The 22,695-nt window shown below is 38.3% G+C and overlaps 2 protein-coding genes across 2 annotated transcripts; both read left to right on the top strand.

Annotated features, from left to right (window-relative positions):
* The first annotated feature begins 512 nt into the window (after nucleotides 1-512).
* Nucleotides 513-2,762, top strand: gpatch11 (G patch domain containing 11). The gene is made up of 8 exons (XM_084376284.1): nucleotides 513-680; nucleotides 904-1,130; nucleotides 1,227-1,268; nucleotides 1,381-1,501; nucleotides 1,613-1,703; nucleotides 1,848-1,970; nucleotides 2,194-2,275; nucleotides 2,359-2,762. The coding sequence occupies exons 1-8, from the start codon at nucleotides 631-633 to the stop codon at nucleotides 2,412-2,414; spliced, it is 792 nt and encodes a 263-aa protein (XP_084232410.1). The 5' UTR covers nucleotides 513-630; the 3' UTR covers nucleotides 2,415-2,762.
* A 439-nt stretch (nucleotides 2,763-3,201) lies between these two features.
* On the top strand, nucleotides 3,202-20,767 carry LOC311270211 (uncharacterized protein). The gene is made up of 37 exons (XM_084374955.1): nucleotides 3,202-3,661; nucleotides 4,752-4,878; nucleotides 5,099-5,172; nucleotides 5,272-5,421; nucleotides 5,540-5,672; nucleotides 6,372-6,439; nucleotides 6,525-6,615; nucleotides 6,889-6,920; nucleotides 7,013-7,052; nucleotides 7,145-7,221; nucleotides 7,403-7,522; nucleotides 8,512-8,640; nucleotides 8,737-8,953; nucleotides 9,145-9,288; nucleotides 9,384-9,485; nucleotides 9,774-9,836; nucleotides 10,117-10,245; nucleotides 11,686-11,696; nucleotides 12,169-12,327; nucleotides 13,696-13,834; nucleotides 13,931-14,043; nucleotides 14,132-14,255; nucleotides 14,387-14,442; nucleotides 14,520-14,681; nucleotides 14,815-14,947; nucleotides 15,247-15,314; nucleotides 15,405-15,495; nucleotides 15,757-15,821; nucleotides 15,907-16,000; nucleotides 16,219-16,277; nucleotides 16,410-16,529; nucleotides 16,627-16,755; nucleotides 16,841-17,045; nucleotides 18,360-18,503; nucleotides 18,713-18,814; nucleotides 19,099-19,161; nucleotides 19,329-20,767. Exons 1-37 carry the CDS (start codon nucleotides 3,555-3,557, stop codon nucleotides 19,458-19,460), a joined length of 3,972 nt encoding a protein of 1,323 aa, XP_084231081.1. The 5' UTR covers nucleotides 3,202-3,554; the 3' UTR covers nucleotides 19,461-20,767.
* The last annotated feature ends 1,928 nt before the right edge of the window (nucleotides 20,768-22,695 follow it).

Below are 22,695 nucleotides of genomic sequence, written 5' to 3'. Positions count from 1 at the left end.
ATTAAAACGTCAAAGCTGGGAAGCGTTAATACTCTGCTGTTCCGTGTTGACAGCTGCCAGCCTCCAGCTGTTGATAGGCGAGCTGGTTAGCAACCTAAGCTAGCTAGTTCCTCTGCGGAACAAGCTAAACTCCGGCTACATACTCTCGCCCAAACCGAGCGTGAAGTTAGCTTTCTATCGTCATATTTCAAAACATTTAGCTGTTCTAAAACACTTCAGTAACAACACCTTCCAGAAATAGGGGGTATATTTAACCAAATTGCTCATCCTACCTGTGTTTCGACAACCCAGGATGAATGACGACGAGTATCGGTGGTGTCGCATCAAACTTTGTCCGGTGTGAAACCACGGAAATAATGTGCAGACAATACTGTTAATTCGCAAAAAATGTCTCACATTATGTGTTTCCTTTTTTCCCCAATTGCCTCTGTGCATTCAAAGTAAAAATACTTTCTGGATTTATTTGTCAAAAGAGCCGGAACTGTATACTGTTTGTGTAGCTTGTAGCTACTCGGAATATATCTATGAACGAACCAAACATTAGTGAATCAAATCTAAACGCACAACCGGATAATTCATTAAGAGTTGTAGCTGTCCTTTTCGACATTTACTTTCTTTTGCGCGGTCATAATGTCTGATGAGGAAGAAGACTACATGTCTGATGCATTTCTCAGTAAAATGTAAGCGTTTTATGTTTCTACTGTTTGTCCAATGGCGTCGACTGTCAGACTAGAGCCCATAATATAGCTTACTGTCCTGAGGGGTTGGTCCTATTGAATTAAAGTTAATTGTTAAGTGTCAGTTATGAATATGTCTTACATAGAGTTTACAGCCATTACTTTCACAATAGCCATCATTGTTGTCTTATCTCAATAACTGTCTCTGTGTTCTACTGTCTGTCAGACAAGATGTGAAACCAGGTGTCAGCATGGTGAGGCGAGTAAAAGAAGCAATGAAGAAGGAGGTGCAGCAAAAGGAGACGAACGTCAAGAACCGCCAGAAGACTTTCAAGGAGCAGGAGAAGGAGAGCAGAGAAGCAGCTTTACACAACTCCATTAGCAACCAGAACAAGGGGTTTGCACTTCTGCAGAAAATGGGTTACAAAGCTGGTCAAGGCCTGGGGAAGGAAGGCAAGTTTCATCCTTAGTGAGTTCTCTTGTTTTTAATCTGTTTTGCCTTTGTTACCTGTGTTAATGTTGTTGTTACCATCTCTGTTACCTCTTCAGGAGCTGGGAGAGTTGATCCGATTCCTTTAAATATCAAAACTGGTAAGTAATGGATTTTTTTTTTTTTGTCATTTAAAGTGTATTTTATGACAACACTTGTAACACAACTGATGTCTTAAAGTGTTAATGTACTTTTCCTTATGTGATGACTCAGACAGAGGTGGCATCGGAATGGAAGAGGTGAAGAAAAGAAAAGCTGAGGAGGAACTTGAAAATTATCGACATAAAGCCCGAGCCAAACAACAGAATGAGACCAAATCTCTTGAAGATTTCAGGTGACGTTTGCAGCTGTCTATAAAATGCACTATGCCCCCAAATATTGTCCCTTCTTACAATATGAGACATTTCATAGTCTGTGTGAATAATCTTGTGCTCTTTCATTCCAGGTCAAGAGTTAGGACAGAGAGAGAGGAGCGTAAGATTGAAGGGGATCTCAGAAGGAGTCAGAGAGCCTGTGAGCAGCTTGACAGTCAGAAGGTTAGAGGAATTATGGCTGTAGCACAGGCTCATAAATGCACCACCGTGCTAATGCTACATCGTGTTGCATTCATGTTACATCATTATAGTAACAGCACTTGAAGTTTTCTGTGTGTGAGTCTTTTGCCTAAATTGTCTTTTCAGGGCATCACTGTCCCCAGGGAAGACTGGTACTGGCCCAAAGCAGAGACTGATGATGAGGAAGATGATCCTAAGGAGGAGGAGGAGGAGGAAGAGGAAGAGGAAGAGGAGATAGTGGAATTAACAGTCAGTGTTTAGTTTACCTTCTTTATTAAGTGATGTAAATATATTATATGACGCATACACAATTTTGTTGTCAAATAGTGTATGATAACCAATATGTCATAGTTATGATGCGAAACCCTGTTGTTTATGGTAACATATTGGTATATAGTAGCATTTCATAGGATTCAGTGATGATTAATCCAGAGTAAAATTAATGTGTATTAAATGTGTATTTCTGTTTCAGTCCTTTGACAAACTGCAAATTTTGACATCCTATTTGAGAGGAGTCCATTTTTATTGCATATGGTGTGGGACCACCTATAATGGTAAGAGTGATGACAATATGCATTTAGTTTTATTGTCGTTTTTAAAGCCTTTGCTGAAATACATATTTTTTCTTTTTTTACAGATGAAGATGACTTGTGCTCTAACTGTCCGGGGGATACAGCAGCAGACCATGACTGAACTTTAGAAAAAAAAATATGTGCAGTAGTTCCCAGTGTGGTAGCAGTTACAAATGATGGATCCAGGAAACATTATGTGTGTAAAAGAGTGCAGACAGCATTTTGTAACCTGCTATGATAAGAAGTTCTGGCATTTGGATCTGCTATCCACCTGTAGAAAGACATCAGTTTTTATCATGTTGCTTATGGATGGGAGTGTTGCATTTTTCTTTACGTTTTGAAAACATTTGTGGTAAACTACGGATACCTTTTTAATATTTATATTTTCGGAAGATGTACAAAGATTTTTGAGACATGTTTCAAGAGCAATTGCTCACCTGTGTTTTCATTAAATGTTGTAAGAATTATACCTTGTTATTGTATTATTGTATTTAAGCTACTAATAATACAATAGATTGATTTGGGTTTGATTTACTTTAAAATGTAAGATGACATTATACCTCATATTATTATTATTATTATCATCATCATCATATAATTTCGTGTCACCTGAGGATTTCAATGCAATTACTGTGTTTCCAGAATAATGGATATTCTGGACAGTAAGCTTCCGCCATGATTTTTTATTAAATTGGTATTAAAAACTCCATCTCCCATGAGTCCTCGCGGTAGGCGCGCTGCATAAGCTTCTTGGGAACTGTAGTTGGTGGACTCTAGCAAAATAACCGTTTTGACAGGGTGAAGAAAAGGTAGGCACATATTTTACCGACGTTACCAACACTTGAAGGAGACGTTGGGTAAAATATAAATATCCGTCAAGATAGTTACTGGCAGAGTAAGTTACATGAACACTTAGCTCAGCTGCTAGCTAAAACAAATACGTCACTTTTTAAACACTGTTTTAACACTTTGTACATTAACCTTACCCAGTGTTGTATCTTAACCGCGGTGAATTATCCCGCTTGGCTGATATTAACTCAAACAGTTTGGATATTTCGCCATGTAGCTCCCATGTAGGCTGCCATGTTGTGTGACGTTTACCCAGAAAACGAAACTTACTCGGGCAGTAAGGCTGAAGCTAAAGTCGGCGCAGCAGAGTCGAGCTGGAAACAGAAAAAGATGCGCTATCCTTAAACTTGCACTATGTTAGCTTATTTTGTATGTAATTTAGGTTGACATCCTGACGTTTGGCTAATTTGAAATGGAAACGGAAAACTACGTGGCTAAACTGAACGAGTATGCACAGAGAACACGGTCGCTGCTGTGCTTTGAGGACGTTGGATCTGTTGGCCCGGATCACATTAAAACGTGAGTTGCATGAATTCTCTGCTCCGGTTTATGTCATGTGAAGTTATAGGAGAATGTGGTATTTGAAGATATCCGGGACAGACCCATGTTGAACGGGAGGATGGGACATTCCCATGGCTTATGCTCGTGGAAGAAAATAGGAAATGGGTGTATTCATTATGTTGCATCAGGCCATTCAGTGTCCGCAGGGACAGTGTTGTCAGGAGTTGACATTATATACCCTCAAAATTGATTGCATATATCATTTATTGTTTTCTGCATTTATAGAAAACCCCTGTGGAAAAAATAAAACAGTAGGAAACTGTTTAAGTAAAATGTTATGGGTGTAGCACCACTTCAGAAGAGGCTGTAGTAGATGCATGGGTGCTAAACTTCAAAATATTACTTAAGCATTGGTTGAACAGTCTGTTGCATTGAGTTAGATATTGAAAGAATAGTACTAATATTAGTACAAACAAAGATTACCAACTCTATAGTGCTTATGTGAACGTATAATAGTAATACACACATCTCATTATTGTTCACATAATACAACTAGAATGGCAGTCAGTAGAGCGTATACCTCTGCCAAGGCCAAACAGTCCCCTTTAATTCAGTTGAGCCTTATCTGATATCAAATACAACAGATTTAAATCTGCTAGATCCACATCAAATTGTACTCACAAATAGATACCAGCCACCTTATTATAACTGATTTTTTTCATCAAGATCCAAGCATTATTCCTTGAGAAATTCACAAAAATGACGAAAGTGAGAAAAACATTTCTCGATCTGCCCTTTTATCTGGATCCACACCAAAAGTTAATGTGGTCTGTTCTGGGCTGAGACTCATCCTCCAACCAAGTTTCGTGAAAATCTGTTAAGTAGTTTTTGTGTAATCCTGCTGACAAACCAACCAACCAAGGGACAGTTAGTATGACACGTTTAGTTTCCTGATGAGGGACGAATGGGAGTCCAACACTGTCCAGTTAATGACTTCACCTTTGTGGATGTTCATCAAGTGTGCAGATTCATGTCTTTGTTGTGAATCCTACATCACAACACATTCTTTGTTCATCTTGCCTGAAAGAGTTTTATCATTTCCTCTCAGATTTACCCTAAGAGCGGTCTTGAATGGTAAAGCGTATCCTCATGGTGTGGGGAAGAACAAGAAGGAAGCCAGACAGAACGCAGCTAAAAATGCCCTGACAGGGTTATCGGAGGAACCTGTTAACTCTGTAAGATTATTATACTGCTTTCTTGACTTACTGCATGTGTGAATAAAAATTGCAGAGGTAAGTAGTAATACACACTAGTTTCTTATGGCTTAATTCAAGTCAGAGGGAAGGAAGGAATTGGCATGCTTGTCGCTGACTGTAACATCACCATGAATGTTAATGTAAATGTATCAACTGTGGGCATGTTCAATCACTAAATCATGCTGTTTTTGTTTTCAAGCATAGAGAGGAGAAACACAGTGCTGCATCAATCCAACAAAAGGAGGAATTGAATCAAAGTCTGTCAGATATCTGGTGAGCACAAATAGTGGCAACACATTGTTTACTTGTTATCGTTGTGATTGTCTGTTTGATTATTAAAGGTTTATAATCTGATTTGTCTTGGTGTTACAGTGATAGGACAAAGAACTTGAGTGTGACACCTAAAGGAGAAGCTTTTACAGAGAAAAATTTCATAGGACTCGTCAACGAGTTCTGTCAGAGAGCAAGGCTCTCCTATGACTACATCTTAGAGAAAAGATGCGGGCCACCTCACAACCCTCAGTGAGTATGACTGACTGTAACCTGAGTAGAAACTACATACACTGTATGAACACTCTCGATAGATATGAGAGAGGTATCTTAACACAATGATCTAAATATTTCCTCCCTGGCTACGCAGATTTTTCTACAAATTAATGATCAACAATAAGGAATGTGCCGTGGGTGAGGGTAGGAGTGCCAAGGAAGCTAAACAAAATGCAGCTCAGCTGGCCTGGACTGCCCTTCAAGAACAATCAGGCTCGGACAGCAAGGTAAACTATATTTCCCGCTATTTTATTATGATGTTATTATTTTTAATCTACAGTAGAAGTTTGTTAACAGGTTCATTGCATGTTTGCTGAGCCTTTTACTTGAGCATCAGTTCCACCACCTCTTACCTTCCTTTACACCTCCTCACTATCAAACATGCAAGCCCAGTGTTATTCCTATTTTTTTTTTTTTTTACTTTTCTAGAACACCATATCAAACAACAGCTCAAGCTTCACAACAAGTTTAAAATGAGTTCTCAATATCATTTAACCCATTCCTTCTGAGGTTAAAAACAAGATGAACATTGAAGTTACTACCCACTCTTTCTATTTTAAATGTCATTTGAATTCCAAACATACAACGGTTGTGTGTGCAAACACATTTACAGTGGTTGCTCATAATGACATTTAGGGTGTACAGTATTCACCTTGATTTTGCTTCCAAATATGTGGTGTAGATAATCAGACAAACTGGCCACTCCGATGTGAAGCTGTATGTCACAATGTTGATGCGTCCCTGTGTTTATACTAGTCATTTATATAAGTGGAAGCTGTGGCACCACAAGGTTTTTTGAGCATCTGTGGTTCATCATCATAAAACATGAGAATGATTAATTATCACATTGCACCCCATGTCAGAGAGCATCAGTTACCTCAAAACGTGTTACTATGTAACAGCTGGACATGCCTTTGTGCTTTCAGGCACCTTTCTTGTCAGGTGTATCTGGTGATTCTGGGTCACCTGGGCTTCCCTCGCCACCAAGCACACTGTAAGACGCTGACCGAGGACTACAACAGATAGTACAGTTTGATGTTGAGAATATTCGACTAATGTGTTTCACTGTATTCTCCAAGGGAGTCCTGCGACACAACACCAAAAAGTGTGCCAACGGCTTCAAGTGACTCAGTCATTTTCACCGATTCATCAAATCCTCCTAAGGATGAGGTCTGTTATTTCCTTTGTATTCCTCAAAAACGCTTATAGTTCATCAGTCTGCAAAGCTCAGTCAACTGCAGCACTTATATGAACTTATATTGCTTTAATTTGCATTATTGGTGATAGATGTTTAACTTAACTGTTACTTAAATGCCGGAAAGCGACTGTGCTACATGTATTCAGTGAGAGAAAACAATTAAGCAAATGTATTACTATTTCTAATTTTAATTGTATGTCTGCTTCAATATAATTGGCTGTATTTTCCGACTTCCCATTACAAAGATCCAGACTCCTGATGTGAAGCCCAAAATAAGGTAAGCCATATTTTGAAACCCACTGTGAAGCTACAGGACATACATATTTCACCTGATGTTGTTGCTGATTGTAATTTTTCTTGTCTTGTTAGAATTGCTGCAAATTTCCCAAATGCCTGCAAGAGCAAAGAGGTAGTAAGAAGATATTAATCATGCAAGTTAAAATTGTTGGTTTTTGTTCAAAATTTTAATCTCTATATCATGACTTTATTCTATTCTTTAAGGATATAATCAATTTCAATAACAAGAATACAGGAAACACTCAACATGAGAAAACAACAACCAAGTCTCAAATCTCAAGGTATGGAAAATGAAAACATTGAATTACAAATATAATCATGATTTTTCGCACTGCTGTAGGCATGTTTTTGGTATTAATATATACATATATATACAATTAAGAAGACAGTTGTGTATTCATAGAAAACCGTACATGCATACTCACCGTTGTGTCTCAGCAGTACTTGTTTTAATCTCAACAGGTTTAATTCTGAATTTGACTCCATTGCGAGCCTCGGCAAAGGAGCCTTTGGTCATGTTTACAAGGCAAAACAAAAACTGCTGCATAAGTATTTTGCTGTAAAGATTGTCCGCTGCAAAGAGTAAGTCAAGTATGAATGATGTTTCATTTTGTTTCCTTTTTTAAAGGTATACTGTGCAGGATTTTCCTAAAAGTAATGTATCTTAGACTCGTGCAAAAATAATCTCTCTCAATCATCACTTGTGTGTGGAGGTGTCTTTGTCCACAGAGACACTGTCCTCCTAACTGTATTTTTTTAGTATTTTTCTGTGTTCAGGATCCTTCCAGGTGTTAACCTTTAGACAACGTTGTGTAGCCACCAGCCAATAACAGCATAAGGTCTGGACTCTTAAAAAAACAATGTCGCTTCCAGTCTTCATTCACTCTCTAGCTTGCTTGACTACAGCTGGTTTCGATCTTGGGGCTTCTCTGTACACATGGATGCTGGTTCTTCTTGACTCAGTTTGTTTAGGCACCTTAGCATGGCAGAAAGTTGCATTTCCCTTAAGGACTTCCCACTTGAACGTGTGTCATCAAGGGAGCTGCTCTCAATACTCGCCCTCCCTGCAGTATTATCAAAGCTTACTAACCTAACGTAATTTGGTGATAACCATGTTTAATTTCCTAGAAATTATTCCCAAGAAAAGTCACCTGTTATTTAGTTACTTAAAAGCTTTTATCATGAAGCAGCAAAATCAGGAAATGTTGGGATTTCACCAGCAGGAACTTAACACGACTCCTGAAACAGCAGATATCTGAAAGAATATGAGAGAGAAACTAAACTTCAAACCACGGAGATTCAGTTAGAAGATGCAAAAGTACTGAGAGCTGAACATACAGCAACTTCTAAAGAACACCTCAAGCTTGTCTTGACCATTGAGCTGGGGAGGAGAGGCCAAATTCGAATGATGTGTTTACAAACAGCAACTGACAAATCCTGCATTGTATGCCTTTAAATGAGAAGTGCATCATTCTTTTGTATGTGTGTTTTTTTTAACCAGTTTTAGATGCAGTGCAAAATGAGTTGAAAGATTCTTAACTGAGCCATGTTCTTGTTCTGCTCTGGATCAGAAAAGCTCTACGAGAGGTGGCGGCATTGTCAGACCTTCATCACTGCAATATTGTCCGATACTTCACATGTTGGTTGGAGGATTCAGAATACCAACAGGACAGTTCATCTGACGGTTACAGCAGTTCACAGTAAGTACCATCCACTTCTTAAAATCCTTAACTGTACTTTTTTTGTTAAACATAAAGGTATGTCACGTTGACGTTTTTCTGTTTCGACTCCTCAAGGTCGACCGGTGATTCTACGGTAAAGTACCTCTATATTCAGATGGAGTTGTGTGACACCAGAACACTCAGAGTGTGGATTGATGAGAAGAATTGTCAGAATGTGAAGAAATCGCTGCGAGACTCCAAGAGAAGAGAAGAAAGTCTAACTATTGCTCAGCAAATAGTCAGAGGAGTCGAGTACATTCACTCCAAGAATCTCATCCACAGAGACCTGAAGGTGAGATGAAGTGAATCAATTTATAATTTATCACGGTGTGTAGTTAAGATCATAATGAAGGCAGAGTTCGAATATGGGCGATTATGGTTTGAGTAATTTCCCCCGGGGACACACCTGTTGAAGATGCACATGTTGTGTGTTGTGGCCGGTATGGTCCCATCGAAAGTTGTTTATTTCTTTCCCATGGTTAGCCTGCCAACATCATGTTCGGTCAAGATGGGGAGGTGAAGATTGGAGACTTTGGCCTGGTCACTGCTGAGAATGACGACGATGCTGAGAACCTGATGGAGAGAACGGTGTACAAGGGAACCCCCTCTTACATGGCTCCTGAGCAGGTAAGATGAACTGAATGTTCTTCAGCATTATTAAATAAATGGTGCTGTAGATTTAAAGTGCCTTTTGTAAACATTGTGTTTCTGTTTTATGACAGAGGAGCAGGTACACTTATGACAGAAAAGTGGACATATTTGCTTCAGGGTTGATTTATTTTGAACTCCTTTGGAACCTCTCTACCGGCCATGAAAGGAAAGTGGTGAGTTGTTCAGAGATCATGCTGTATATGTCAGTTTTAACTGTGTACTGAGAAGTATTTTTGTTTTTTTCAAAGATAAGCAAAGTACTAGATAGTTGATTGATTCGAATTTCAAGAAAACAAGACATTTTAACTTGTTGTGGTTTATTAAAGATATTATTATTTACTCTTGTGTTTTTCCTACTGTGACATGTCCAAACATGTGACAAAGGCCTATTGGACCGCTTATCAATTTGCATCATGCCAATTACATGTTCTTCTTCCATTTAATCACTGCACGAATTACAGATTTGGGATGATGTCAGAAACCAGAAACCTCCTCAAGGATTTTTGCAACATTTCCCCCTCGAGGTACACCAGCAGTCTTTCTTTTACGTAAAACACATGAAAAGGACATATTAGGGTTTGCAATGTTATAACTGTTCATCTGTGAATCTTAGATGATGAGACGTGTATGTGTGTGTATATAAAGTAATCAAAAGGTCAAAAGTTTGGACAAAAGACTTTGTTAGGGTTGCTCAAGTAAAGTCAGCTTCAGCGAAATACAGTCTAATGGAGCCTTGAACACACTGGCAGCATTTATTGATAAGGAGATCACAATTGCTGTTCTTTTTGTTCTTCTTTGTTGCAGAACCAAATTATAAAGTCAATGCTGTGTGCGAAGCCAGAGGAGCGACCTGAAGCAAGTAAACTAAAGATGGACTTGGAAGAGTGCACTCGTGCACTTGCGCTTAAAAATATGCCACGCGACAGCAAGAGTGTCTGATTAATAGAATCACATCACAGGCATGTTTGTCATGTTTATCATATCCCATCATACCTTTGGTTCCAAGGGGAGCGACTTTTATTAACACTTCATGAACTGATGTGACAAAATGTATTATAATTTTGTGGTATCGATGGGAAAGGACACACAACCATGTGCATTTTATAATCAGGGAAAGCAGTGTCATTCCCTTCTTAACAAATCATCATGTCCTCAGTAATTACTTTGACAACTGGTATTGAAATTGTAACCCTGATTCTAAAAATGTTGGGACACTGTGTAAAACAAAACAGAATCTTTTATTCTTGACATTGACTGAATTTATATAGTCAATCTGTTTTACTTTACCAACATCATAGATTTTTGTAAATATCTGCTTATTCTGAATTTGATGACAGCAACACGTGTCAAACACGTTACAACAATCATGATACTAACAGGTGTTAGTATCATGATTGGGTATGAAAGGGGCATCCTCGAAAAGCTCACACGTTCACAAACAAGGATGGGGCAAGGCTCACCAATTTGTGAAACACATGATTGTATAAAAAATATTACTACATTGGCACAGAAACACTTCTGAAAACTGTTTGTTCACAGAGATTGCATTCAGTTTGTATTTTGCACACCGACCCAACTTTTTTTGAATTGGGGTTGTACTGTAGTCCGTGCTGGAAATGGTCAAATGAGTTTAAAATGATGTCACATTGCACCTTTTGCTTTGTAATTAATGGGATGAATCGGAAAATAAAACATGGGCAACCAGGGCGTTATAGTCATACTGTTTTATTTTGTACAATTTGTACATTTTTGTTGGCACTGGATGACATGGAGTCCTCTATTAATGATCTGCTTTGTTTTACATTTAAATCAAGTCACCTTCAGGAGCCACATGCTTGTGCTTTATGATTCTGTTATTGATTCCCAAAAGATGGCCATGTTCAGATATGGAGATTCAGCACTTGTGACATAGGGAGTATTTTCTTTCAAGATCAAGCTGAACAAGTTAGTACTTTACCTCCAAGCAATGTGTGCAAAATGTTTTACTGTTTAAGAATTGACCATGCTCTGTTCTCTATGAAAACGATATGTTCAAACTGCCATTGACTTGAAAGTATGACTGCTTCAGAAACCTTGCTGGAAACCTTAATAAAGTTTACGCTCTAAGACAGCAAGAGAAGCAGTTAAATCCACCACTGTTTCATCTGAATTTATCCAAGGTGCCTCAACTCCAACCATCTCCAGTGATAAATTGTTTAGCCTTAAAGCGTAAGATCTGTTAGTCCAGAAGTAAAGTGGACTTACAGATTTAAAAATATGTTAAAGAACATTACTGTGTTGCTAAGAGTATATGAATGGATCCAATGGATGATATTAGGTGGCTGCATTTGCAGTATAGAAGTTAACAAATGCAAGTGTGCGTGTGCTCTGTAGGTGCTGGCAGTGTAGTGGGGTAAAGACACCAGAACCAGAATATAAGCTTTGACTCTCTGTTCCCAGGAGTCTGCAGTCACTGCACTGACTACTGCAATGGATTACAGAAGTCAGGATATTTTTGAAATATCTGAAATCTGAAAGGAAATGTAGAAAAATTTAATACGTTTAAGGTCCTGAGAACTGACTTCTTCTGGAAACAAATTGAATGACTTGTGCCCATCCCACAGCCAGCCATAGCAAATCTGGTTTGAACTTTGACAAAAAAATGAACCCTAATTTAAAACATTTTGGAGGTGCCCCTTTATTAAAATGTCGCCCTCCACCCTGAGACTTTATGTGAGCGCCACTGGATGTAACGTGAATGACGCAGACGGAGAAATCGAAACTTATCCGTGTCAGAGTGGAAACAGGACGGAAATGGACCACGAGTGGGAGCAAAATCAAGATGAGAAAGCAAAAACATTATCTAGTGTTTTGAAGTTTAATTTCTCACAGTTTTAAGTTATTTGGGCACAAATTTCGACAGTTTATGATGGAAACTTCAAACTGCGTCGCTGAACTGCAGTTTTATGCATTTAGAACACGCAGTGAGCTGCAGTATGAGGACCTCGGCTCTGTTGGCCCTGGCCTCGATATAAGGTGAGTAGTTTTCTTGTGGGTTGTAGGCGGACATGTCAAGCTGTCAGGGGAGTTGTCTGTTTTTTAATGGTACTGTAAATGGAGTGGGGAGCGACACTGAGCAGCCTTATGAGGACGTTGGCCTCATAGACCCGGAACTAAAGACTTAGACGTTTTCTGTTACCCTTGTACCCCATTATGGGGGGTAGGGGTGATTATTCGTATGTGTTGGTGTTTACAATACTAGCGCAGGAGCTAGGAGCAGTATGGGTCGGGGCTAGCTGGTTTGCATACTAACTTCAGTAGATATCTCTGCTACATTATACATAGACCTCATAATGTCAAAGCTATTATTTCTTCACGTTCTGTTGTTAATTGTAGTTAATTTTCTTTTTATGTTTTCAACTAAAATTCTTACTTAATGCACCTTTTAATTGCAGTAGATAACATGGCTTAAAGAAAATACCTGTTTGCTAGCTCTGGATCAATCACAGTGTTTCCTTTACATTCATTCAGGAGAGGTGGACCACCACAGCTCCAGAAAATGAGAAACTGAACAATATAATTTACATAACAGTGCATCTAGATTATAAAAAAAAGAGCATAGATGTACCCTTTTAATCATAATCAACACTGAGTTATGCTCTGTTGTCTGTAAAACATTTATATGTGAAGTAAATAGTTAATTCTCGTATGGTAAATATGATAGGCAAGAGGAACAGTATATAAATATCTGATGACAAGAATCTCCTAAGACCACCTCAAACATGTAGTCTACTTAAAGGTGCAATATGTAAGACTTGGCCACCTGTCAAATTACTCCAAACAAATAGGGGGCAGAATATCACCAGAGGAACCACTAGCTGTAGCAGTTGTTAGCTAGTTAGCTTGGTTAACTGTGCAGCTAGCGGTCCTATCAGCTGACTCTGCCGGCAGCTGATAGGCTGACTGGCAGCTGAAGCTTTGGGGGAGTGATGGTGATGTTTACTATCCAACGGTCACCTCTTGAGGCAGAAAATAGCTAGGGGCTAGCTGGTTAGCATGCTAACTTAAATAGGTAGCTCTGTAACAAAATAAAGAGACATCTTTGACATAACATCAAAACTGTTATGTCTTCACAATTTTAGTAATTTTTTGGATGTTTTAAACTAAAATTCTTACATATTACACTTTGAAGAGTAGTGTGACAATAAATGTGCTATGTTAAATCTTCAGCCTGTGAAACAGACCTAATTATAATTGAAAATGACAAGAGCGCATGAATATACTAGTAGAGGACCCCAACAGTCACAGTTTACCATACCGACCCAGGCAGGTAGTCATGTCATTTAATGCTCCCCCGCCATCATTTCCCATCAACTTTCTGATGATGTGACAATTCCTCTACAGATTCATCCAGAGGGCAGTCCTAGATGGTAAAGTCTATCCTGTTGGTCGAGGCAGAACCAAGAAGGAAGCCAAGCGTGAAGCAGCAAAAAATGCCATTATTTGCTTGTTGGAGAATGAACATCAGGACTCAGTTGACCCAGTAAGATTATATTGTAGTTCTTCTTTGGATTGTAGGTATTTAAAAATAAAACACTAATTCATGAGAAATAAAGATATTTTTTTATTTTCTTGACAGACAAGTATCACTCAAATAAACTATGTGTGTTGGCTCAATGAATATGGTATGAAGAACAAGGTGACTATAAGGCCTGTGGAGTCAACAAGACTTGGACCAAATAATGCAACTTTGTAAGTCTCCTAACTGCATCTAAATTCTCAGTTATTTGTCCCAATTTATAAATACATGAACATTAAATGAAGGTTTTCATGATTTTAGTTGGTGTAGCTTCGTGGTTGGTGATGAGGTGTATCCAGCTGTCAGTGGGAAAACAAAGAAGGAAGCTAAAGTGGAAGCAGCCAAGCTTGTATACGATATGATGTGTAGCAGTAAAACTACAGAGGTAAGTAATACACACCAGTTTCTTCTGGCCTAATCATAGTCATTGCATACTGTTGCATGCATTGCATATTCAGCAGGCCACAGTCCACTGTGTGAACCATCTCAAAATTATCCTTTTTTTCAATATTCAAGACTGCAGATGAGAATTACAGTCAAACATCAACTCAACAAAATGTTTCTGATCTCTGGTGAGTTAATCAAAATGGCAATGCATTATTTAATGTTCACGTCTTCATTATTGTGAAATGTAACTTCTTTGTTACAGTAACAGGATAAGAAACCTTGGTCTTAACTCACAGCTACGCAGCAACAGACGTAGGCAAAGAGGAACAAATTTCATCGGACTTGTAGACCACTACTGTCAGAAAACAAATTGCTACCATTCATACATTGAAGTGAAGAGATGTGGTCCACAAACCAACCCTCAGTGAGTATGAACCTGAACCTCTGTGACCTCAATAAACACTACAGAGACTCTATGCTAACTCTTGATTGATGTTAAGTTATACACAATATTAAAACATTAATGCAATGATCTAAACTACTCTATTTCAACACAGATTTTTCTACAAATTAGTGATCAACAATAAGGAATACCCTGAGGCTGAGGGTAAGACTGTCAAGGAAGCCAAACAAAATGCAGCTCAGTTGGCCTGGTATGCTCTTCAAGAACAGTCAGACTGGGACAGCAAGGTATTTGATATTTTCTACTTCCTTTATATCATTCAATATTTTCTCCTCAATTTGGCATTTTATCAGGTACAGCTTGCTAGCTACAGTTATTTTACATATGTTCTTTTTATTATTATCACTATTATGATTATCATTATAATCATTATCATTTTACTTTGTTATATTTCAAGTTGCATCATTTAAAGAATTAAAAAAAACAAAAGAACAACCCCGGATACTTTTGAATGAAACAGTTCCACTGCAGTGAATAATATAATATGTTTTTCTAACATCTCAAACACCTTTTCTTTGCATTGAAGGTGTCCATCAGATCAACAGTGTCCGAAGATGGTGCATCACCTACATTGTCGATGCCATCAACAACATTGTAAGGCACTTATTGTCATTAGTAGGAGAGCAGACCATCGACTTAAATACTGGCAAAGCTGTCGTCATGTCTGTCATTTTGTTCCCCTAGGGAGTCCCCTGAATCACCATCACAAGACATGCCAGTGAACACAGGGGCTGCGGAGATATTGACCACTTCACCAAACCCTTCTGAAGTTCAGGTAAAACATCTTTTGATAGATAAAGCAAAAAACTACACTCAAAATGTAATGTTTTAAAGACTACAGCAGACTAGTAGCAGTATAGTAAGAGAAATTTTGCATTATTGTTTAGTTTGGTTTTATATTTGTGGTTAAACACGACAAAAAAAAGGTTTGACAAAGATGAAATATGACAAATAATTCATATTATCTGCCGCAACAGTACAAGAATTTTATTTTGAACATGTGTCAATGTAACAACCACTTTTTTGTGAATTGTAGTTTCCCTTAAGTCCAATTGTACCTGAAGATGATGCACCAACCAGGTTGTCAACACCAACTTCACTGTAAGGCACCTATTGACCCTAGTATTAAAACAGATTGAACAGCTTAATACTGAAAACACTCAGGCCTCTTTTTACTTTCTCTTAGGGAGTCTCTTTCGTCATCTCAAAGCATGCCAACGGATACAAGTGGCTCAGGAGTATTCACTGATTCATCAAGCTCTTCCAGGGAGAAGAGCCAGGTCTGCTCTTTTCTAAACCATCTTAAAGAACTGTGAAAGTTAAAACAAAAGCCCACGTCTTATATTCTGCTGACTCTGTATGTGGACAGAGCAACAGAATAGTAGTAGTGTCGTGTTGAAGTGGTGGGCAACATATTGTATGTCCTAATTTTTTTAAAGTATACAACTTATTAATCAGAGCGAGGTTCATTCTTTTAAATCTTTATTTATTCTCCAAGCATGTTGATGAAGACAAGAACAAGAGAAGTCGTCCGAATGAGACATCAGCCCCATCAAGGTATGGAAAAACATTTTCAGTGTGTTTATATTGATGTGGTCTTAAATCTTCTCCCAACAAATGATTTACAATCAAAAACATATTTCTGTAGCTTTTATGTTTTTGCCTAAACAATCATGTTGATCTCCACAGGTTTACTTCAGACTTTGATCCTATGGACTGTCTTGGCAGTGGAGCATTTGGTTGTGTTTTCAAAGTAAGACATAAACTGCTGGAGAGGTTTTACGCTGTAAAGATTGTCCGCCGCGAAGAGTGAGTATACTGTTGTACAGTTCCAGTATGCATAGCGTGTACAGTATTTGTACAAGTACTGCATACTGATTCATTTTCTTGTTCTCTTTTGGATCAGGAAATCTCTTCGAGAGGTGGGGACATTATCTGATCTTCTCCACCCTAATATCGTCAGATACTACACATTTTGGATGGAGGATTCAGGATACCAATGGGACATTTCATCTAACAGTTGCAGCTCTTCTCAGTAAGTCCCATGCACTTATGTTACGTTTTACAGGTTATTTCAGGTTATATGTAATTAAATAATCTTTCTGATCTTACTTTTGTAGGTCAGTAGACAATTCACCTGCAAAGTACCTCTATATACAGATGGAGTTGTGTGACACCAAAACACTTAAAGTGTGGATTGATGAGAAGAACGCTCAGTCTCCACAAGACTCCACGAGGAGAGAAGAAAGTCTAAGCATTGCTCAACAAATAGTTAGTGGAGTCAAATATATTCACTCCAAGAAGCACGTCCACAGAGACCTGAAGGTGAGACCAGACTCTGCAGAGTGTGGCTGAGGCCAAGCAGATAGACAAGCTAAATATGTAGCTTCAGATGTAGCTTCGTGTGCTTTTACAGCAGAGCACTGATGTTGAGACAGCACACAGGGTCAGGCAAATCAGCTATTTGTGAAGGGAGTGGGGGGGGGGGGGGGGTGAATGGATTGTCTGTTAGTAGAAACAGACAATCCATTCTGCCTGTTGTTGTGGCTTATTCTTCTGGGTTCTCAGTAAGGGTGTCTCGAAATCGATCGAAATTACGTCATGGTCTCGAGCATCGAAGTCAAAGAGAGGATCGACGATCCCCCCCGTACGCAGTACGCACGCTACGCAAAGTTATGCACGCGACGCAGCACATTGTAGCAGACGCCGCTAGTTAGCTAACCTGCAGACCACAGTGTGTAAGATATGCTATGTGTGCGCTGTAGTGTGGTACATTGCTAACAAAGGTCAGATATTATATTGCATAAAAGTCTAGTCTAAAAATGGCAACAACCTGTGCTTTAAAAAAAATAAATGGATTTGGAGAATCGTGACACCCCTAGTTCTCAGAGGACGTCAGTTGAGTAGGCGGTCCTTTAGTGTGGCCCAGGACACACGTGTATACACACTGCTTAAAGTATGTGATCACCTTCGAAAGTGATCTAAGTGATCAGATCAGAAATGTGTCCTCAATGCATCTTGGGGGTGTTCACACCTGTACTTACAGCTGTCCACCTGTGATTGGATCCCTCAGGACGCATGTTGATACCAAATGTGAACAGGGCAGGTGAGTCAGTCTATTGAAGGAGGGAGTAGCTGAAACCAGAATGACAGGGAGAGTTGGTATGTGGCAAAGTGAACAGGGTAAAACAGTAGAATGAATATTACGAGCTGGCTGGAGTTGTGACCTTGTTCTTCTTCCTTATGAATGTCTGTGAAATTTATGGTGTTTAATGTCTAGTAATAATTTCTTGACTTAGTATCTGCTCACTTTTAAGGCCAGAATTCAATAATTTCTTGCAATAGTGTTATTCCTGGTAGGATGGATGAAGCTTTCCACAGTATTTGGACGGTCAGGTTAATAAACCCTTGAACATAATGTTACCTGGAAATGGCATTTAGATCACATTGAACAAAATAATAATGAAGGGAACATGTGTCACATTTGAATAATGTGGGGGGTTTTTTGCACCTAGAAATGATCAACAAGATAATGAAAGGATATATAGGTTTCAACCACAGATAGCTTTTTAAGTTCCTTGGCATGATGAGCTCCATGTTTATTGGTTTCAATGTCTGTCTTTGCTTTTCAATGACAAGCCTGACAACATCCTGTTTGGACTGGATGGAGAAGTAAAGATCGGGGACTTTGGTCTGGTAACCAGAGATGATGATGATGATGACTCTGCTTTGATGGAGCGAACAGGGCACAGAGGAACCACAACTTACATGGCTCCTGAACAAGTGAGACGGTCTATACCTGCAAAAAACTTTCTATTCCAGCCTCACCTGTCTGAGCTGTAAAATTCAGAGGCACACATCAACATGTTAAAACTTTAATGCCAACAGAACATTATTTTAAAGCTTGATTGCAAATTTTAGCACCAAAAACGATTAATGAAAGGATAAAATCACACAGTATTTGTCAGTACTGTATTTATTTTCCATCACAGAGGAAGGAGAAGAAATATGACCGGAAAGTGGACATCTTTGCTCTGGGGTTGATATTCTTTGAACTCCTTTGGAAACTGGCTACTGGTCATGAAAGAGTTGAGGTGAGTCTTTCATAAACAGAACCTAACATTATGTATTGTCATTGAAGTTTGACAAATGACCCAATGAAATAGGCCTATGTCTTATATATACAAATAAGAAACCAGCTGTAGGTGTAAAGTAGTTGGTTTCTTTTCAGTCTGCTATGTAGCAAAAGCAAATCACTGTTGATAACAGATACGATGCAACTTAATTGTAATGTTCAACAGAGCATCATTTAATTTATTAGTCACCTCCAGGCTGACTAACATGTTCTTTCATCCTTCTATCTCTGCATGAATACCAGATTTGGGATGATGTCAGAAGTCAGAAGTTCCCCGAAGAGTTTTCAGTGACTTTTCCTCAAGAGGTAGATTATCATATTTTTATTAAGCATATTTATGTTATTCTAACTAATTAACTTGCCACAAGAAACAGATTAGCCCTCAGCGTGTCAGCTAGTCATAATGGTCGCCCACATTTAATTTTATTGGTGCAAATATCTCAGTAGCAGTTATTTTTGTTGTTTTTTTGCAGAATCAAATCATTACGTCAATGCTTTGTGAGAAACCAGAAGACCGACCGGAAGCAAGTAAACTGAAGGCAGAGCTGGACACGTGGGCTCAGACATTCAACGCACAAAAAAATGCATCAGATGTGTCTGTGTGATGTGATTTTTGTATGGAAATGGTTAACGTACTGCACTTGCACTACATTTTAACGTCAGATCCATACAAACCCACACATGCATGCTCACAGGTATGGCAATGGATGGCAGTTTCAGGCTCTGTATTTTACTTAGGGACACTCGGCATGCAGACAGGAGATCAATTCATGAACCACGTGTGTAATGAAGGGGACCCTATATTAGGTGTTTTACAGTCAGCGAATGAAATGTGCAGTTTATCATGATTTTAAAAGTAACTTTTGTCTGAATTCACATCTGTTGAGCTTCTTTCTTGAACAATCATGTGCAGTGTCGTTTATTTTTTTTTTTTTTTTACATATTCTTATTGGCTTTTAAAAATAATTAGGAACAGCTGTACAGCCATACAGGAGGGACACAGTAAAAACAAAAAAAATTAAATATTATTGACATGATTAATTATGATAAAAAAATAAATTAAAGGACACCAGTACATACACATATACTGTATACATACTGTATGCCCATATTCACACATACAGAAATGTCAAAAGACTTTATTGCAACAATATCGTGGGACAGAAGTCAGGGACAGTTTGATGAATCAGTTCATTTAAACTCCACTGCAGCTGTTGCATCAGTATCCTTGTGTGAGATTTCTATCCTTTTTAATGTGAATGTCTTGCTTGGCAGATTTATGCATGCAACGCATTGATAATTCAGTCATTAAAACCACATCATTACAATCGCAAAAGACCTACAACAACCTGCACCAACCACATGACATTATGCCAGCCGAAAGGTCTGTCTGAATAAGGGCCAAACCTTCCTGCCACATCAGATCAATAGTTTTAAAAACAGATTACTGTAGGACACTAGCCTTTATAAAATACTACAGGAAGCCGTCTGGAAAGCTTAGACTTTTCACAAGTTCATCCTGTTTTTTCACTCCATGTTTAGCAGTTCTGGCTTTCATGTGCTTTTTCTCCAAGAGATCATGGAGTTCATGATCATATGTTTTATATTTACTTTGAACAAGAATGTAACCCTGGGTCTCTGAATCAAAAGGAACCATGACTATTGCACTCACTGTAAATTGATATAAATATCTATTGGACATATGAATGATACTGTCATACAGTGCAGAGAAACATTTGTTGTTTGTTTTTTTTTACTGTTGAATATTTCTCTGTACTACCTCTACCTTTTGTTATATTCTGTCAGAATAAGGGGTGGGTGAAATTTGAATCCGATGTGATGTCAAGTAATACAGAGCCTTCATCAAAGATACTGATACCAGTACTTTGTAATATTAAAACTGTCAACTGTACCATCATGTTTTATGCATTTATTTCAAAGTCTTGTATGCCATTTTTTCCTCTGTTGACGACTTAATCGCATGCATTTTAAAACTCTAGACACTGTTTTACTGTAAAACACAAAAAATGTTTTATGTGAGAATTTCTCTTAAGTCGCGAGGTGACGACTGCACAGAACAGCAGCAGAGAAGCAGTGAGGTCATGCACTAAGAGTGTTCATGTGCCCACAGCATGATCCAGCATGAAATGGATACAACCTTTTTTGGTATCAATCCTATTGATGCTTGTATTGATACTGAAGCCAAGACTAGACTTGGTGTTAGAAGTATACTGATATTTTTGTTATTTTGATGGGGAAGCTTTCAACTGTCAGCTTAAGGACTCTTCATTTAATCATGGACTGTGGTAGATTAATTGAAAAAACAAAGGCAATTTATGACAAAAATTTAAGTAATTCAGGACTTCAATAGATGATAATGAACATGACGAGTGTTTTATGCAGTCTAGTTTCTCTGGTTGCAGTAGACAGACAGGATTATTCAGGAGGATTTGATCTGGTCTGCACTTGATGCAGAGGGAGGCGGTAATGTACAGGGCTAGAGCGGTGACAGGAACTTATGTCAAAACCTGAACTGAAAAAGGAAACATTGGCAATAAAGTTTGTTTTGAAGAAGTTTCTTCACTTCCCTTAACTCCACCTCTGCACGTGAAAATCTGAAAAACACGTCAAAATACAAAAATAAATGAATGAATTTTTAATGTCTGATTTATTTTTTAGTGCCAATACAACTTTTTTAAAAACCAACGTCCATGCCAATGTTTCTTTTTCAGTACAGGTTTTGTTTTCATTGCCAAATTTTATCTTCAATGCTAAAATTCACTGTCACTGTTCTAGCCCCATAGAGCATCAGTTATCACATTTGTCACATTTATACTTAGAGTATACTATATAAATAATACTTCCTTTAAGGTCTTGATTGCTAAGGGGAGTGTCTGAGAAATCCTAATTATGCAGTATGTGATAATTGATGGGAAAAGGCACATAACCTGCTATGTTTTATATTCTGGGAATAGAATGTTTTCTCCCTTATAATAAATAATCATGAGTAATTACATTATCAGCTGGTATTGAAACAATGTATACTGTGCTGGAAATGATGAAATTAGTTTAAAGTGATGTAACACTACACCTTTTGATTTGTTATGAAGAGGATGAATTGGAAAATAAAACATTGGCAACAAGGTTGTAAGTCAATATAGTTGATTCTCTACTGATGATCTGCTTTGTTTGAGATTTTAATCATGAACCTGCTTGTACTCTATGTGTGTGTGTGTAATTGATTCCCAAAAGACGACCATGTGTAGACATGATGATTCAGTATTAAACATATAGGAATTACATTTTTAAAAATATATTTTCTTTAAAGATCAAGCTAGACAAGTAAGTACTTTACCTCCAGGCAATGTGTGCAGAAAGTGTTACTGTTTACTTGTAGAATTTACCATGCTCTGTTCTCCATAAAAACAATATATTCAATCTGTATTTGGTAAAATTCAAAAACCTTGTTGGAAAACTTACTGAGAATAAAACTTCAGGTCTTAGACGACAAGTGAAGTAGTCAAATCTTCCACCATGCAATAGAAACTATCCAGGATGGGTCTACACGGGTTTTGTAAACACGGGTCAACCCGTTAAAAATCGCCGAAATTCCCACTTCACACAGGTAAGGCAGTCGTCTGATTTTTATCTGGGGCGTCAGGTTTCACGTCAATGACGTCACGACACGAATGCGCCGGAAACAGTTGTAGTAAGAGAAAACAACAAAACAACTCATTGTGAAAGAAGCGTCCGTAAAACGGTGGATAAATTATTTTGAGCGTCACAACCCCCGCGAAATGACTCGTTTCACTGTCATCATTTGAGCCATTCGGTCCAGTA

The sequence above is a fragment of the Pagrus pagrus genome (genome assembly GCF_965226575.1).
Source record: "Pagrus pagrus genome assembly, chromosome: 15".
In the NCBI taxonomy this organism is placed as follows: domain Eukaryota; kingdom Metazoa; phylum Chordata; class Actinopteri; order Spariformes; family Sparidae; genus Pagrus; species Pagrus pagrus.
The sequence above is the reverse complement of the archived record's forward strand: the minus strand, read 5'-3'. Positions and strand labels throughout refer to the sequence as shown.